This window comes from Odontesthes bonariensis, chromosome 1, assembly GCF_027942865.1.
Source record: "Odontesthes bonariensis isolate fOdoBon6 chromosome 1, fOdoBon6.hap1, whole genome shotgun sequence".
In the NCBI taxonomy this organism is placed as follows: Eukaryota; Metazoa; Chordata; class Actinopteri; order Atheriniformes; family Atherinopsidae; genus Odontesthes; species Odontesthes bonariensis.
In genome coordinates this window covers 1,055,410-1,072,500 of record NC_134506.1, presented here as the reverse complement: position 1 = coordinate 1,072,500, position 17,091 = coordinate 1,055,410, and the positions used below count along the sequence as shown (strand labels likewise).

The window sequence follows — 17,091 nt, the reverse complement described above, 5'->3', positions numbered from 1 at the left end:
CCATGGGGAACCGCTGCAGAGCCTGTGCAGCAGTGGAAACCACGTCCTCCCTGGCCAAAAGGGGGCTACCAACAGCAGCCTGTGGCCCTGCTGGAGGACCCTCTGTAGCGTAGGGACTATCAGAGGGATCGGCGGGAAAGCATAGAGGAGAACCTCTGGCCAGTCGTGGGCCAGAGCATCCTGTCCCAGGGGACTGCTCTCCTCTGTCAGGGAGAACCAGAGGGGGCAATGGGTCGACTCTTCTGAGGCAAAGAGGTCCACGTTTGCTCTGCCGAAGGTGGCCCAGATATTGAGCACCACCTCCGGATGGAGCTGCCAATCCCCCAGCGGAGGCTTGCCATGGGAGAGCAAGTCCGCCGTCTGGTTGCGTTCCCCGGGCAAATACATTGCCCTTAGGCTGGCTAAGCGTGGTGCTGCCCACAGCAGGAGGTCCCGGGATGCCTGCAGTAGTAGTGCAGACCTGGTGCCACCTTGGTGGTTTATGTGGGAGACGGCCGAAACATTGTCCGACCGCACGAGTACATGTCGGCCCCTCAAGAAAGGGAGGAAAGCCTGCAACGCTCTGTGTACAGCCCGCAGCTCTAGTGCGTTGATGTGCTGTGAGCGGTCCCGCGCCGGCCACAGCCCCTGAGCTGTCCGGTTCTGCCACACGGCGCCCCACCCCGAGAGGGAGGCGTCCGTCGTGACTGCCTCGCGACGGGATGCAATGGAGCCCATGGGCATGCCCTGGAGGAGAAACGAGCGCTTCTTCCACGGGGCCAGGGCAAGAAGGCAACGGTGGGACACCGCAAGCCTCCTGTGCCGGTGTCTCTTGGCGTCCAGGTGAAAGCTGTGCAACCACCTCTGGAGGGGACGCAGCGACAGCAATCCTAAGGGGACCACAGCAGCCGCAGCTGTCAGTTTCCCCAGGATGCGTAAGAACTCCACGTAGTGGAACCGCCTGCCTTCCCGAAACGGGAGGAGGTGGCGGAGGATGTCGTCTACCCGCCGCGGCGACGGGCAGGCCATCATGGTGACCGCATCGAGGGTCACCCCAAGAAAAACTGTGTTCTGTGATGGGACAAGGCCACTCTTTGTAAAATTCACCCTGAGGCCCAAACGGGCCACATGGGAAAGAAGACACGTCGTGTCGAGGGCCGCCTGAGACTGGGACGGCGCACAGACGAGCCAGTCGTCCAGATACGGCAAGATCTTCATGCCCCGCGACTGTAGGCGCGAGAGGGCTGCTGTCACACACCTGGTGAACACCCGTGGGGAGAGGGAGAGACCAAACGGGAGCACCCTGAACTGGAAATGACGCCCCTGAAAGGCGAATCGCAGAAACTGCCGATGGTGTGGCGCCACAGGAACGTGAAAGTAGGCATCCTCCAGGTCTATGGAGGTAAACCACTCCCCTCTGGAGACCGTACGCAGAACCTCTGCAGTGGTCAACATATGGAACCTCAAGACCTTCAGGAACCTGTTGAGGTTCCTGAGGTCGAGGATAGGTCGGAATCCGCCATCTTTCTTTGCTACCAGAAAGTAAGTCGAGTAGAACCCCCCGGGGTGCACCTGGGGGTCTACCGGTTCGATAGCACCCTTGCCCAGGAGGGCGTACAGCCCCTGGGCGAGGGCTCGGGCTTTCGCCGGGTCGCGGATGACAGTCATCCTGACTCGGCCATGGATCGGGGGCCGACGTCGGAACTGAAGTTCGTACCCGTGGGTCAAGGTGGAAAGAACCCACGGGTCCCTGGTGGAAGCAGCCCAGTAGCTGAGCTGCTGCTGGGAAAAAACGCCGACGGTCGGCCCCGTGGCCTCAGCGTCGGGCCCCCCGACCTCTAGAGGCTCCAGGGGCACGACGGTCGGTACGTGAGACCTGAGGACGCCCAGGGGGCAGTCGCTCAGGTGCCCGAAAGGGCTGCGCCTGCCGCTGAGCAGGCTGTGGGCGTGAGTACTGGGGCCGAAGGAGGCCCCTGGCCCGTGAGTGGGTGCCGCGCTGCGGGGCAGCTGGACGACCCCTAGGGTTGCCAGGCGGCGGCGCGCTTCTGTGAAGCTCAGACAGCTGCTGTCAGGTCTTCCCAGCTTGGACCGTGCGCTCGAGGGCTTCCAGAGCCGCGGAACCAAACAGCTCCCCCGGTTCCACCGGAACACTGCGGAGGGTTCTCCTGCAGGCCTCCGAGAGAGGGGACTGCGCCAACCAAACCTGGCGCCGAGCCTGTACGAGAGTAGCCATTACTCGTCCCAACTCCCTGGACATCAGTGCAAAGGCCTGTAGAGAGGCGTCAGTAATACCGTGGACAGAAGTGTCCAGCTCAGTCTCCTGCAGGGATGACGACAGGGCGAGCAGCAGGTGGGACATGGAATTACCCATGCGAGCCATACGTGCTGCCGCCTCATAGGCCTTTGACAGCAATTCGTCCGTAACCCGGCACTGGGGGCGAGGACACCTCGCCTCCTGTCTCAGAGCCTCATTGGGTGAGACGATCAGGGCGGCAATAGTGGGCTCAACCGCTGGCATGCGGTCCAGGCCGAACTTGGAGGCGTCCTGCATGGCTGCCAGGGTCCGAGCATCAGCTGTCGGACGGGCAGGGGCCCTAGGGTCCCTCCAGAACTTCTGTAATTCCCTCAGATACTCTTCTGATGGAGGTACAGTTAGTTCAGCGGGGGTTGAGGAGCGCCTGAAAAAGGCACTGGCCGAAGCTGGCTGAGCCTGCGGCACGTCCAGCTGTAGCCTGGCTAGAGCTGTACGGATGGCGGCTCCCACAGAGCCGTCCTCACTACCACCCGCAGAGCCACGGGCTGAAGAAAGGGAGCCCGCTGCAGAAGGATGGGAGGCTTCGTCTCCCAGGAGCACGTCCGGAGCGTAGTCCTGAAACATAGTAGCCGAAGCTGCTATGGAAAACGCATCCTCCTCCGGCCCGAAGGAGGCCGCTGGAGGAACAAGGGCACCTGGCAGGGTTGCTCCAGCCCCAGGCTGGAGAGCCAGGAGGAGGGACTTCATGCTGTCAAGCTCCGCTGTCAGCTGATCCACTCTAGAAGTAAGCCCGGACCCCTTGGCCCTCTTCCCGGAGGTGGGGCCTGCAGTCTCAGCAGGCCGACGCCGTGGTTGGGTAGCCCGAGACGGGGCCAGCCGCTGGTCAGGGGTCAACTGAGGAGACAAGGGAGGGCCCAACAGGCGCTCTACCTCGGCCAGCCTTGCAGCCCTGACAGTATGAGGCAAAATGCCACAATTCATGCAGGACTCGTCTGAGAGACCCTGCCTCAGATGTCCGAGGCCGAGGCACGAAGGACACAGATCATGGCCATCCTCAAGCTGTAGAGGAGCCATACAGGCCGAGCAGGAGTGGTTGTGATCCATGTCGGGACCACCTCTAGCTCATATATCTATATATATATATATATATATATATACACACACACACACACACAGTGTATATGACGATAGTATGTATTTATGAATTCTTATTCATATATGTCTTCTTCTTAGTTATAGATGAATGCTGGGAGAGGGAGCCGTAAACGGTGCCTTCGCCAACAATCAACTATAGGCCCCTTGGAGAGGGGCAAGTGAAGGTTTTATTTATTTATTTTTTTAAAAGAAAATTCTTCACTTATAGATTTTCATACAAAAGAAAATCCTGTACTCATAGATGAATGCTGGGAGAGGGAGCCGTAAACGGTGCCTTCGCCAACAATCAACTATAGGCCCCTTGGAGAGGGGCAAGTGAAGGTTTTATTTATTCATTTATTTATTTATTTTTTTTTAAAAGAAAATTCTTCACTTATAGATTTTCATACAAAAGAAAATCCTGTACTCATAGATGAATGCTGGGAGAGGGAGCCGTAAACGGTGCCTTCGCCAACAATCAACTATAGGCCGCCTGTTCTGGGAGCGGGGGGCGCACACGCCGCCGTGCACCAGGAGAGGGGCTGCTGTAATTATACAATGTCTATAGGTGGATGCCGGGAGCGGGAGCCGCAAACGGTGCCTTCGCCGACAACCACTATAGGCCGCCTGTGCTGGGAGCGGGGGGCGCACACGCCGCCTTACACCAGGAGAGGGGCTAGTGCAAGTTCTATTAGCTATAGCTGGATGCCGGGAGCGGGAGCCGCACACGGTGCCTTCACCGACAACCACTATAGGCCACCTGTTCTGGGAGCGGGGGGCGCACACGCCGCCGTGCACCAGGAGAGGGGCAGAACAATAGCAGCAACAAAATCAAAGAACCGGCACAACGAGTTGGCCGCTTAACATAAGTAGGTTACAGATGCCGGGAGAGGGCTAGCAATGTAGCTTCACCGACAATGCAACTATAAACAGACTGTTACTCACGTGCAGCGCACAGCACCGGGAGAAGGAGCGAGCATGCTACCTAGACCGGCGCTTGTAACAGCTGGTCAGTAAACTTCATCAGCCGAGGGAAAAAAAGGTTACATACCTCTCGGCAGTTCGCCGCGGTCTCTGAAGGGCGAGCAGCTCGCAGCCTCGACGGGACGTCGCGAGACCACCAGCAGCGAACGATGAAGTAGAATTGGTTTTAGAATTCGTCTCATATGCAGACGCAGTACTTACCTTGCGCAGCGAGAAGATGAAAAAGGACTGACCTGCTGATGTTGCCGGAAGTATATAGGCTCTCCGGGGTCAGCAGGGGGTCACGAGTGACGTTGTTGGTATTAACACTCGACCTGCGCATGCGCAAGATGTATCATCCAGTGCTTGAAAGCACCGCCTCTGGCGGTCAGTAAGGATGAAATAGAACTGAACAGACGTTCAGCCAAGAGGAAAACCAAGCATCGAGGAGTGACAGGATTGGACAAGAAGAGACCACACGACTCATCATGTGGTCATCTAAGAAAGATATATCATTTAAAAGAAAAGTTAATCATAATTGCTCAAGAGGCTAATATACTCATATAGTCGAGCCTTGGTTAAATTTATATTTGTTGTGTTTCATTTTTAAAGTGTTTAGCTAATTCCTCTTAAAGGCTGATAATGAATCATTTTTAGAATGTCAATTGCCAGTGGGGTGACTCGGCTGTTTGGAGCGGGACCTTAGACTTAGAACGGTAATAAGTTGGTCGGTCGCCAAGTGCAACTAGGGGCCATAGGTGAATTTTTCCCGGTTAAGCCGGGTTTTCGCTCCTATTCGCTGCAAACGGTGGACGAACCTGCTGGTAATGTTAATTGCCTTATGCAATGTTTGAGTGTCAGTAGAATAGAAATGATGTCAAATTTTTTGATTAATCAGTATTGTGTTGTTATGGTACTCATGAGGGAGCAAGGCCTTGCTAACCACATAAGGTTTTAGGCCATTATGAACAAAGAGTCCACACAGAGGATGGTTTCAGGGCCACATACACACAATACATATAGCAAAATATGATTTTCTACATATAATCTATTAAGAAATGTGCTCATTTGCAGAGTTATTATCAGTGACTTATGAAGGTCTTAACCCTCTCGGAAAGAGGTTCTGTTCCGAGTAAAATGATGGAATAGTCCTGACTTGAAAGTGTAGCTTAAGCATTAGAATTAGGTTTACTATTTCCAGGCCTGTGCAATGAAGATTTGCTTGCTGCTTTAATTGCAATGATGAACAGCTTTCACATAAGCTTACATAATAACACATGAAGTCACATCAAAAGGGGGATGACAGATGTCTCCTAACTGGTTGTGCTACATCTCAAAAGGTAAGTGACTCTTGCAGTTTGGGGGGTGGCTGCTAAAGTCTTGCTACTGCTAATACAGATGTGACACAATACAGAAAATGACATTCCTACCGCAGTTATTTGACTGAATTAGTTGAAATGATAAAATCACTTCAAAAGGGGGATTGTTAAAATTGGCTTTGTTCTTAGACATTATGATTGAAATAGTCTCAGTACTTTTCCATTTGACCTAAAGTGATCCAGGAGTAGAAAGACAAAACAATTAGGAAAGCAAGGGCAGATTCACACACACACATTGTTTTGGGCTGATCCAGAGAATATGACGAAGCATGTTGAACCTACTCATGTCCAATCATACTCGGTCGAATGTGAGTCCGACCTATGCAATAAGTACAGATGATAACTGGAAATCAGGGCCAGTCTGACAGACTTCCTGCGGGAGCTCTGTTCCACTGAGCCCAGCGCTGATATGCTTGGATGTGTGACTACCAATAAACACTTCATTTTCCCTTGAATTACTGCGGTCCGTTCTTAAGCCTCCTACTAAAAGAACCGAATCTAACACATGGATATTGTCTTTTTCTGTCCGTCTTGGATCCACACACTTCGCAGTGCTTATTGTTGTTGCAGCTGGCCGCAGAAGATCAGGGATTTTACTAAGACTTCTCTATGAGGGAGGCTCTGCATATGCTGGTTCTGTAGCTCGGGTGGATGGGGGGCACCTGAATTCTCCTCATGATGGCTGCAGAGGGGCTTCTTGGAACATGTTGTCTCCTCTAGATTTGAGCTCTCACAAATGCCTTTCCTGGTATGTCAAGAAAGAGCTGTCTCCCCTGGAGCTCCCCTCTGTTCCTCTCTGGGTTCAGTACCATTCAGATGCCAAAGGCATTGTATGCTGAGATGTCCTGTAAAAAAAGATCCCCAGTGTAGGGTCCTCCTTTTGCAGGCGGTCACCAGCTTGTCCACGTTGTCCACCACTCCCTTTGTGGCATCATCCATGATGATCTCTGGTTTTCAGATTCAGAAAACTTTCTTTATTCCATCAGTGGGCAATTAGGTTCTTTTGATGGTGCAGGCCACAGATTTTCCCATCCCTATGCAGTATACTCATGAGTTCTTTTCTTTTTGGCACACAGGATGCCAGAGATGCACAGGTGCTGTTGTGTACACAAACTGGGAAGACTTGACCGGCCTGCTCTTTGTAGTCAGCAGTTGCAGTGGGAGCTCAGACTGTGGCTCATCTTCCTTTTGAAACGAGTTGATGCTCAAACTCCTCTTCTTCAAAGTTAGACTCTGAAAGACCTCTTCCTCTCCATCATCATCCAAAGCTTCTGGCTCTTCCAGAGTCAAGGCCCCAGAGCTGAGAATCTTTTGGCCATCTTGATCAGAAGCACATTGGCAAAGTTATTTATTGTCTCCCAGCAGGGATGGAGCAGGAGAAATGAAAGATTGGTCCTTAGGAGACAGAGAGTAAACTGGAATGTGAGAGCAGAGATGTTGCAACCTGGTGCAGAAACACCAAAATCCCACTTCCACACTCACAGGAGACACACTGACCTACACACTCCACACTTTTATCAGCCCAAGGTCCAGAATGGAATGGAAATGGAAATATGTTCTGATATATCACTGAAAGCTGAGGCCAAGGAGTCAGAGTTTGAAAGAATTAGGAATTGCATCATTTTTCTTTTGATAAAAAATTAAACGGACCCCCCCCACACACACACACACGAACGCACATACACAGACGCACACACACACACACACACACACACACACACACACACACACACACGCACACACACACACAGACGCACACACACACACACACACACACACACACACACACAGATGCACACACACGCGCACACACACACACACACGCACACACACACAGACGCACACACACGCACACGCACACACACACCACACGCACGCACACGCACACACACGCACACGCACACACACACACACAGGAGCGCAGCGACGCCCCCCCTCAGCGGGCGTGTCTTTCTTCCAGCTGGAGCAGACGGGGCGGCGCTGCGCCGCGTGTCCGCTGACAGCACCGCTGCTGCCTGCCACTGATCACATACTGCACATCATAAGTCCACGTGGGTTCACCAACACCGCGCGTGTTCATGTTCTGAAATCAGCGAGCCACAGGTGTGCTGGAAACAGATCCGTGAGCCCCCCTGAGGAGAGAAGCGCGCATCCCCGCGCGCTGCACGGAGGACTGAGGGTCGGAGCAGCTGTTCTGGAAGCAGTCCGAGTAAAGGTAAGGGGGCTGTAAGGGGGCTGTAAGGGGGCTGTCCGACACACACGGTGAGTCTCCCCGTTGATGGAAGCAGGGGGCAGCCAGCTGCTGCCACATCACCGCACAGCTGGACACCACGTCCACATCTGGGCGGGTGGACCTCAGAAGCTGAGCGTCATACTGTGATCTTGACATAAGGATAAAGTCCAGCTGCTACTTCCACACTTTCTGCATTCTCCGTAAAAGAGGCGCGTTGTTGTGCTCATGGACTTCCAGAGGAAACAAGTGCGCGGCGCCCTCCTGCCAGCAGGTCAGACCCCCCCTGCTCCAATCCTGTGCTGTAACCCGTTTGGTGTATTTTTATTACCTCCGCCAAGGAGCTTATGTGATCGCCCGAGTTTGTCTGTTTGTCTGGGTGTTCGTTCGTTTGTTCGTGCTGCAATCTTGCGACCTGCCACAAGGTGGCGCGACCTCAAGGTGCCAGAGCCAAACAGAGCCAAACAGACAGAATGCATAGTGCGCGGATTTGCTGTAATTAGCACAACAAAAGATTGCAACGGTAAGCCAGTGTGCATAACTGCATATAGCGTAATAATAACGGCGAACACTGCTTCCAGACAGAACATTATAACAATAATAATATTAATTAAATAATAATAATTAATAACGGCGAACACTGCTGTTCAATAATGAATAGGGAGAAGGGAATGCCTCTTCTGCTGACAGCGCCACAGAACAAGTAGCCCACATCAGGAACGCATGTCCATACATGGCTCGCTATCCACAGGTAGGTTGGCGGTTGGCGGAGGTCTGCACTCTCTGAGTGCATTTCTAGTTGATTATATTTTTTATTATTTAACTGGCCTAACACATTCAAAGTGAAGAATTACGCCAGCAGCAGAGATATGCATATCCTCTTTATAATCCCATTTTTTGGTGCTTGTTCGCAGATGAAAACGCATAAAAGGAGAATCTGAATGTGTTTGTGTGCTGGTGGCTCATTCAGGTTAGTGGCTCATAGCTGCTGTGGAACATTTTGTTCACACCAACATATGGAACTTGGTTTGATCTCCCTGCCTTATGCTCACACCTGTGTGCTCTCTCAGCTCAGCACTCCACTGTAGTTCAGCCAACTGAGGTGGAATTATTGATCTCTGATGACTCAGAGTTGACTTCTACCATATTGCATTTCTTTATCACCTCCAGTGTCTTCTGGAGAGCATGACATCATTGTGATTGTGGCTGAATGATGCTGTAGGACCAGGCTGCTGCTGGTGGTGTGAAACACGCCTGGCTCTCTTCCTTTGAAATGTACTAACACAGGGTGTCCTGTTGTGTCAGCTTTCAGCTGGCTTTGAATGGCTGTGAAAGTGTGTTTCCATCACATCTCATTAATATTGTGAAGCTATGTATTTTACACCTGACTGTGATCTTTTCCTGAACTCAACAGTTTAGATTCCTAAACTTAACCAAACATCAAGTTAAAATGAAACAACAAAACTAAGCCATGAATAAAAAGGAAGCAAAAAAGATCCATTTGCTGCAATTCTCTTGTCCCATTCCAATTTTCCAGTATTCGCAAGAGTCTGATTTGCTTATTGAAAAATATAATCGACAGCACTGAAAATCTTCATCGTATCTTTTGTTTCGAATGAAAAATTCATCTGTATTTTCGATCAACATTGGCTGGTTTCTGGTTTCTGGGTGTATCACAATGTCAAAGAGTCACAGTTTGAAAACGGCTGATATTTTCCAGCGAGCTGTTCCTCCATTGTGAGCTGTTCTTCAGGACTTGTGACTCAGGTGATGGACGGCATCCCCACCTGGTTGGTGTGAGAGCCAGTCAGCTGCAGGGAGGCAGCCCCCTGAGCCAGCCGCCTGAGCCAGCCCCCTGAGCCAGCCCCCTGAGCCAGCCCCCTGAGCCAGCCCCCTGGGCTCACTCAGACAAACACAGGCAGCTATGGCTGGAGGAGCTAGTAATCAGACATGCAAGATGTGATTTAAGGTAGGGTGTCACATTCAAGGGAGCACCACCCGCCACTATTTGTCAAGCTCAAAGTCTCGTTAAAACTAATGTTTGCAACCAGCAATGAGTTAGTGTTTTGGCCATATCAATGGTCTCCTACTGACTTGTTAACAATCTAACATGAAATAATTACCTTCCTAATGTTACTTTACAGAGTACTAATATTACTACTAAGTACTAATATTCTATGAAATCAGCACTCTGACTTTAGTGCCATAATTATGTTTAGCTTGTAGTACTTCATCATCATCAACTTTATTATATAGCCTTTTAACACAGCTGTGGCTGAAACAAAATGCTGTACAACACAAAATAAAAGAAGGCTTTAAACACAAGAACAAGAACTTCAGTCAGTACTATACCAAATTTGATTTGATCTTGATCTTGACTTCTTAAGACCACAACGAGAAGTGTCCTTGCCTCAGATCTGTCCATCAGCGTGTGAAAGAGTGATAAGGGAACATTTAACAGTCTTAGGTGCTGTTTACACATACCCGGGTATTTTGATAAACGAAGACCTTTCCCTTAGTTTGTGCCTTTCGTTTATACACAAACGGAGTTTTTTCCTCCGAAAACGAAGCTAAAAAAAAACTCCGGCAAAAGTGGAGATTTTTTAAAAACTCCGTTTAGCGTTTGTGTGTAAACTGGTTGAAAGAGACGAAAACGGAGTTTTCAGAATGGAATGCGGAGTTGTCGTCATAGTACAGAGCCCCGCCCCTATCTGGCAAGCATGGAGGTACTAGCAGCATTTCTGTTGTTGAGAGCTATACTCGCTTGTGTGATTTTGAAAATTACTGTCATACAATGTATTGAACAACAAAGGCGCATTAGGGCGCGGGCGGAGGGCAGCAATTGCGGAGCTTCTGTTGGCAGACAGAGCCCGGCCATACCACCGTCAGGCTTGGCGTAATTTAACAGCTCTTGATAGCGTATTTATGCGGTCAATGTAGACGTGTTTTTTTTTAAAACGGGGCTGTGTGCACCAAGTTTTTTTTGGTCAGCTAGACTATAAACGTGCTATCTGAGTACAGTCCATTCACATTTCACTGAGAGACTGAGTAAACATATCAGTTAACACGCACACACTTGTGTCTGTCCTCATGTACACGTGTGCCTCAACATTGAAATAACAGAATTAATATTAAATGTTTATTTGATTATTGCATTTAGAAATACTGTAGTAATAACAGTTGTGATAATATTGATCAATTTGATCATGTATTACATATGTTTACTAATATTCCAAATATTTGACATGATAAATAGTTCCATAATTAGGTGAACTGACACCCTAGCTAACAGTATGAAGCCAGTTGTCACGCCATGGGACTCGTGCTTTTAGTTTTAGGTTACGTTTTGATTTTCGGTTCATGTCTTGGTTTTGAGTTTTTAGTTTTGCCATTGTTTTTCCCCTCACCTGTCCAGTTTCACCAGCTGCACCTGGGGTCCGTTTCACAAAGCAGGTTCATTAAACTCTGAGTGTAACCCTGACCTCTGAGTTGATCTACTCTGAGATAGAAAACTCTGAGTTTTCGGTTCCAGAAACGCTGATTTGAGTGAGTTTAATCAGCTCTGAGTAGGTTCACCTTGAGTTTAGCGCGTGCACCACAACTTTAAAAAGCCAGCATCAATGGAGCCACGATTTGACGAGTCACCATGCCAACGGGGAAGAGGAGGGGCTACGTTTTTCACCAACCTCGAATTGGAAATCTTAATGCGCTCATACGGCGAGTTTCAATACGTTTTTAGAAATAAGTGCAACACCGTTGCAGCAGCAGAAGCGGAAGCGGAAGTTTATATGTAGTCCTTTGCAATCACAATAATATTACAAGGGAAAACTGCTTGAATGGTAGCCCATTCATTTATTTCATTTAGGTGCAATCCCACGGGGGAGAAGCGCACTTGGCAGCAGTTTAAGATGAAATATAAAAACATTGTTCAAACAGGTGAGACCTCGGCATGGAGGTACCTCATTTTGATCATGTTTTACACTGTAAAGTAAATATTAAGTTGCTATTTGACTGTGCAGTTGTTTTATCCCCAACATAATGCTGTTTTCACACACATAAACTATGTCTTCTCATCTATACCATCCATCCATCCATTATCTATACACCGCTGAATCCGTCAGTCGGGTCGCGGGGGGGCTGGAGCCTATCCCAGCGGTCAATGGGCAGACAAACCAGACAAACAACCATACACACTCACAGTCACTCCGAAGGACAATTTAGAGTCATCATCTATATCATGTTCTTTTAAATAATTAAGCCTATTTAAACTAACACAGACTTCTACTGAGCCAACAGAAAGAAGGCAGATGCCCGTAAAACAGGTGGTGCCCAGCACCCCCACCTCTAACGGAAGGCCAGTGGCTGAGGGAATCCACCCCCAAGACACGAGTGCCTTTATAAAATATAACAGGCCTATAGATATCTTTTTTAAGCCTATTCATACAAATATTTATTTGTCTTTTATGTCTTTTTTTCTTTTGTCCCAACAAAAATCTGATGGTGCCGCTCAAAAAGATAATTGTCTGGAAATGCTAAAACATCAATAACCATCTCCCGACGAATATTTAATTAGTTTATTCAATAATGCTGCACCTTCATCCACGGGATCGTTGTCAAAAGGAAATGTTGGTGAAAAAAGTTGTCTCCTGCTGTGCCTGATGGACTTCTAGAAGTAGAAGAACTCGCTCTGCTGACTGAATGAATGAGGAAATCAAATGGCGCGTGTGGCTGAAAGAGGGCGGAGACAGAGAGAAACTCCAGGTTCATTGAGTAAAACCTGTTCCCGACCAGGTTAGGTTCAGAGAGTCTGTTACTACGGTAACTGACCGAGAGCTTAAGTTACCTCCCTCTGTGAAACAGGCTAGAGTTACCCCTCTTTCTCAGGGTTGAGTTACCTCCCTTTGAGAAACGGAAAACTCAGAGTTTCCCTCATTTCAGGGTTAATCTACTCAGAGTTTTCACTAAACCTGCTACGTGAAACGGACCTCTGGTCATCACTCACTCACTCCCTGTTTAGTTTCCTGCCTCCCCTGTCAGTGTGTCGGATCTTTTCGTTGCCTTCGTGCCCTTCATGTCTTACCTGCCTTGTCACCAATGACCTGTCTTTTCCCATGTTCCTCGTCTTCTCCAAGTTAAGTATTTATTTATTTCCATGCCATGCCTAGTTCTTTGTTTATTTTGCCACAGTTGTTTTTTGAATCCGGCTCAGCCGCGCCTTTGGTTTGAACTTTGTTTGTTAAATAAACCCAGTTTTCCTTTATAAGTCCGCATCCGTGTCCTACCTTCCCCACACCCACGTGTCAGAAAGATCCGACCAAAAAATGGACGCAGTGGACTCAGACCAGTTTTGGGACCTCTATGAAGAGCTGTGGCGCAGTTTGGAGCAGGGCTCCACGTTTGAGAGACTGCGGGTGGCTGGTAAGCTCCTGGTGTTCCTGTCGGCGAGGCGGGGGCTCCGGGGGTGGAATACTAACCTGGAGGGCGCATGGATCCATGCCGGGACTGTGCAGCGCGCTGCCTCGCTGGACGTTTTTGGCTTGGAGCCGGAACAGGTAGCCGCACGGTACAGCTCCTCTCCCTCCTCTTCCTCAGGCTCACAGGCTACCCAGAAGCAGCCACAGTGTCCAGAGACCCAGCAGCAGTTCCCCCCTCGCCGGACGTCCGGCCGCCCGTCGGACGGTCTCCGGCTCCTCCTCCTGCCATGTCGTCAGAGGTCTGGCGGGTGGCCAGACCTCTGACGACATGGCAGGAGGAGGAGCCGGAGACCGTCCGGCGAGGGGGGAAAACTGAGTTTTATTCACAAAAATAACAAGGTTCAAACAAAAAGCCAGATTAAAAAAACTTAACTTTGAAAAGGCAAACAAAAGACTTGGCATGGAATAAATAGAATAAATACTTAACTTTAAGGAGACGAGGAACATGGGGAAAAACAGGTAACATCGGTGGCAAGGCTTGGTTAGACAAACAGGGCATGAATAACAAACAAAGAACCGGCAACTAGACAGGGGAGACTGCAAACTAAATAGGTACTGAGTGATAGGTGACTAGGTGCAGCTGGTGGGGAACAAACAGGTGCAGTGAATTAACTAATTAGCTGAGTGAGGTAAGTGAGGGGAAAAACAATGGCAAAACCTAACACATGACATGACTAAAAACCAAAATGTAACCTAAAACATGATAACTAAAAACATAAGTCCCATGGCGTGACACCAGATTGATTTAAATACATGTTAGCTTACTAAATCAAATTAAATGAACAGTAATTGGTAAACAAGTAGTAATAGTAAGTACAAGGTGTTATACTTAGGTGTTGAAGAAAAATACAGAGATAAAGGAGCAACATTACCACCCACTCCTGCAAGTTTTGTATCAGTCCTGCAGGGAGCTCCAGCCTTCTGAGTCTCACCTCTCATCTTGTTCAGACGGCCTTTATATTGACCTGGGACCAGGGCTGCTTCTAAAAGACGGGCATCCCAAGCAAAAGATCAACATCAGTCATTTGGCTGCAAAGTGTTCATAACATAGTAATTACACTGAGAGCAAAAGAGGAAGTCAGATATTACACAACCACAAGGTCTTTGAGGGAGATTTGGGTGAATAGATAGATAGATCAGATTTATTGTCATGCAAACATGCATACACACAAAATTTGTCCTCCGCTTTTAAAGGGTTAAAAGTAGGGATGTCCCGATCAGGTTTTTTTGCCCCCAAGTCTGAGTCCGAGTCATTTGATTTTGAGTGTCTGCTGATACCGAGTCCCGATCCGATACTTCTACAGTACATTAAAAAAATGAAGAACGGCGAAGAAACAGATCTGGGATGTCCCTGATTTTTTATTTTATTCACTTATTTTATCATTTAACAATTATAAACAGAGCACTTCTGTGAGGTAGCTTGAACAATAAAAGTAATCAAGTAATAAACAAATTCTTCACATTGTAGTTTAGTGCAACAATGTCTGATATAAAAACCAGCAGCAGCTCAGCTTGAAATACCTGCAGGCATGGAAACAAATAAGCAAATAAAAGTGCCACAGTGTCCTAAAGTAAGGCCAGTAATGTGCTTTAACTGCACTCCTAATTCTTCCTCTCCTCCTCTGGCTTCACAGAAGGAAATGTACGTTTTTCTGGATGAAAACCAACATCTCTACCTTGTCAGGTTTGAGCCTGTCCCTGTTCTCATCAGGGATGTTAGCCATGTCCTCGCCACTTCTTGAAATCCGAAGTTTGCAATGGCAATGTTTTTGTCCTCCACTTTAAAATCCCTCCACACCGCAGACATTCGGCCCCCAGCTTCAAGCTGCTGCCGTGTTCTGCTTCGCTTTACTGCAGCAAAGTGACGTCATGCTGCATGTTTCTGTGTGGAGGTGAGACCATAGATATTAAAATTCTGGGAGTTCTGATTATTGTAGTTGGGGATATACACCTTCCTCAGTGGAAATAAATGCAGTGTGGAGGCATTGGAGACCCATCCAAGATGGCGGCCGCACTGATACGTCAGCTCCAACAGGCAGCGTCAGTCTATGAGGCGTCTGCGTATATTATGTCTATGGTTGAGACGGTCTGACTCTGTACCACCACATAACAGGAAATACTAAGCTGTTGTTTTTTTTTCCCATTTGTTTTGAAATATTATAGTTCTGATAAAAAAATAAATAATGAGAATAAATATACATATATAGTTAGGCTATATATCCGATCCCTGATCGGGATGAAACGTCCGATTCCGATCGAGTCTGAAACCACGTGATCGGATCGGGACATCCCTAGTTAAAAGCCATTCAGGTTGGCACCTGTTGACACAGGTTAACCCTGCACAGGGTCACACACTCAGACAGATGCCATACACTGGAGCGGTGGGATCATGGGGGTACAGTGCCTTGCTTAAGGGCACCTCAGCCGTGAAAAGGAGGTGGACTGACACCCCTCCAGCTGTCAGTGGTGAGAGTGGGAATCGCCAACCTTCCGGTTATTGGATGACCAACTCTAACCACTGAGCCACAGCTGCCCATGGTGTATATACAAAACGCTGGGGGACTGTTTGTTTCTAAAGTCCAAGAGCTAGCATGCTGAAATTTTATGCAGCCACTGAACTCAGAGCAGTCACAGAAGATTGGACACATCAGAGTAGATCCATTCAAAGTGGTGCAGGTGTATAATAATTAAAATATCTCAGACACTTACTGCCACACCCATGTATGTGCACAAACACAATAAATGTTGCAAGTCAGATGAAGAAAAGAGGAGATACTTATGCACCTTGGCTTGTGTTATCTTTGCTCCAGATTCACAACATAGCACTCTCTTCTCTGAGCTCATAAAAAAAAAAAAAAATTCTTTACACAACAATAACACATACAATGTTGGTTCGCCATCACCAGTTCATCAGTCTGTATATATGTATACAAACTCCTCACTCACCCTTCTTATGTCAGCAGCAACCCTCTACCAGGGGCCTGGGAGCTTGAGGGTTCTACTGTATGCAGTATCTCAGATCTTCCTATAACTGCACTCTTCTGGACAAACAAGATGTTATTCCTGGGATCTGCTGGAACCACTCTCCCAGTCTGGGGAACACAGCCCCAAGTGCTCCAATCACCACTGGTACCACTGCTGCTTTCAATTCCCACATCTTCGCAACTTCCTTCAGACCGTGGTATTTTTGGAGCCTCTCATGTTCCTTCGTCTTGATGTTGTTGTCACTTGGAATTGCTACATCTATTCAATTCAATTCAATTCAATTCATTTTTATTTATATAGCGGCAAATACAACAAATGTCATCTCAAGGCACTTAGATAGTAAGTCCAATTCAAGCCAATTGGAATTCAATTAATTAATAATAATCATAATTCATAAAATAATCCAATTCGTTCATATAGAGCCAATTCAAAAACAATTTCCTAGCTAAGGAAACCAACAGATTGCACTGAAAACTTTTTGTTTTTCGGTCCAATCTCCCGTCCTGAGCGTGCCTGAGGCGACTGTGGAGAGAAACGACTCCCTTTGAACAGGAAGAAACCTCTGGCAGAACCAGACTCAGGAAGGGTGGCCATCCGCCTCCACCAGCTGGGGTTTGAGAAGACAGAAAGGGGGGGAGGGGGCCGCAGCGGCGGCGGCACTGTAACACCATTCAAAGAATATCTGTTGGAACA

General features: G+C 48.3%; 2 protein-coding genes across 3 annotated transcripts in view; one reads left to right on the top strand and one right to left on the bottom strand.

Moving 5' to 3' along the window:
* Nucleotides 1-2,980, bottom strand: part of LOC142382965 (uncharacterized) — a 3,678-nt gene extending 698 nt beyond the window's left edge. Inside the window, exons 1-3 of the mRNA XM_075469094.1 lie at nt 2,675-2,980; nt 2,183-2,446; nt 1-2,082 (exon numbers count right to left, since the gene is read on the bottom strand). The exon at nt 1-2,082 is cut by the window's left edge and continues 698 nt beyond it. Of these exons, the coding sequence (XP_075325209.1) occupies nt 1-2,082; nt 2,183-2,446; nt 2,675-2,980 (2,652 nt within the window). The remainder of the gene's footprint in view (nt 2,083-2,182; nt 2,447-2,674) is intronic.
* Nucleotides 2,981-7,695: 4,715 nt separating this feature from the next.
* Nucleotides 7,696-17,091, top strand: part of cemip (cell migration inducing hyaluronidase 1) — a 259,435-nt gene continuing 250,039 nt past the window's right edge. The window contains exon 1 of one of the 2 annotated variants that reach the window (XM_075451606.1): nt 7,696-7,924. The gene's annotated coding sequence lies outside the window, so the exon portion shown is untranslated. Of the gene's footprint in view, nt 7,925-8,174; nt 8,214-17,091 lie in introns of those variants that run through there. The other variant, XM_075452951.1, reaches the window with a different exon arrangement.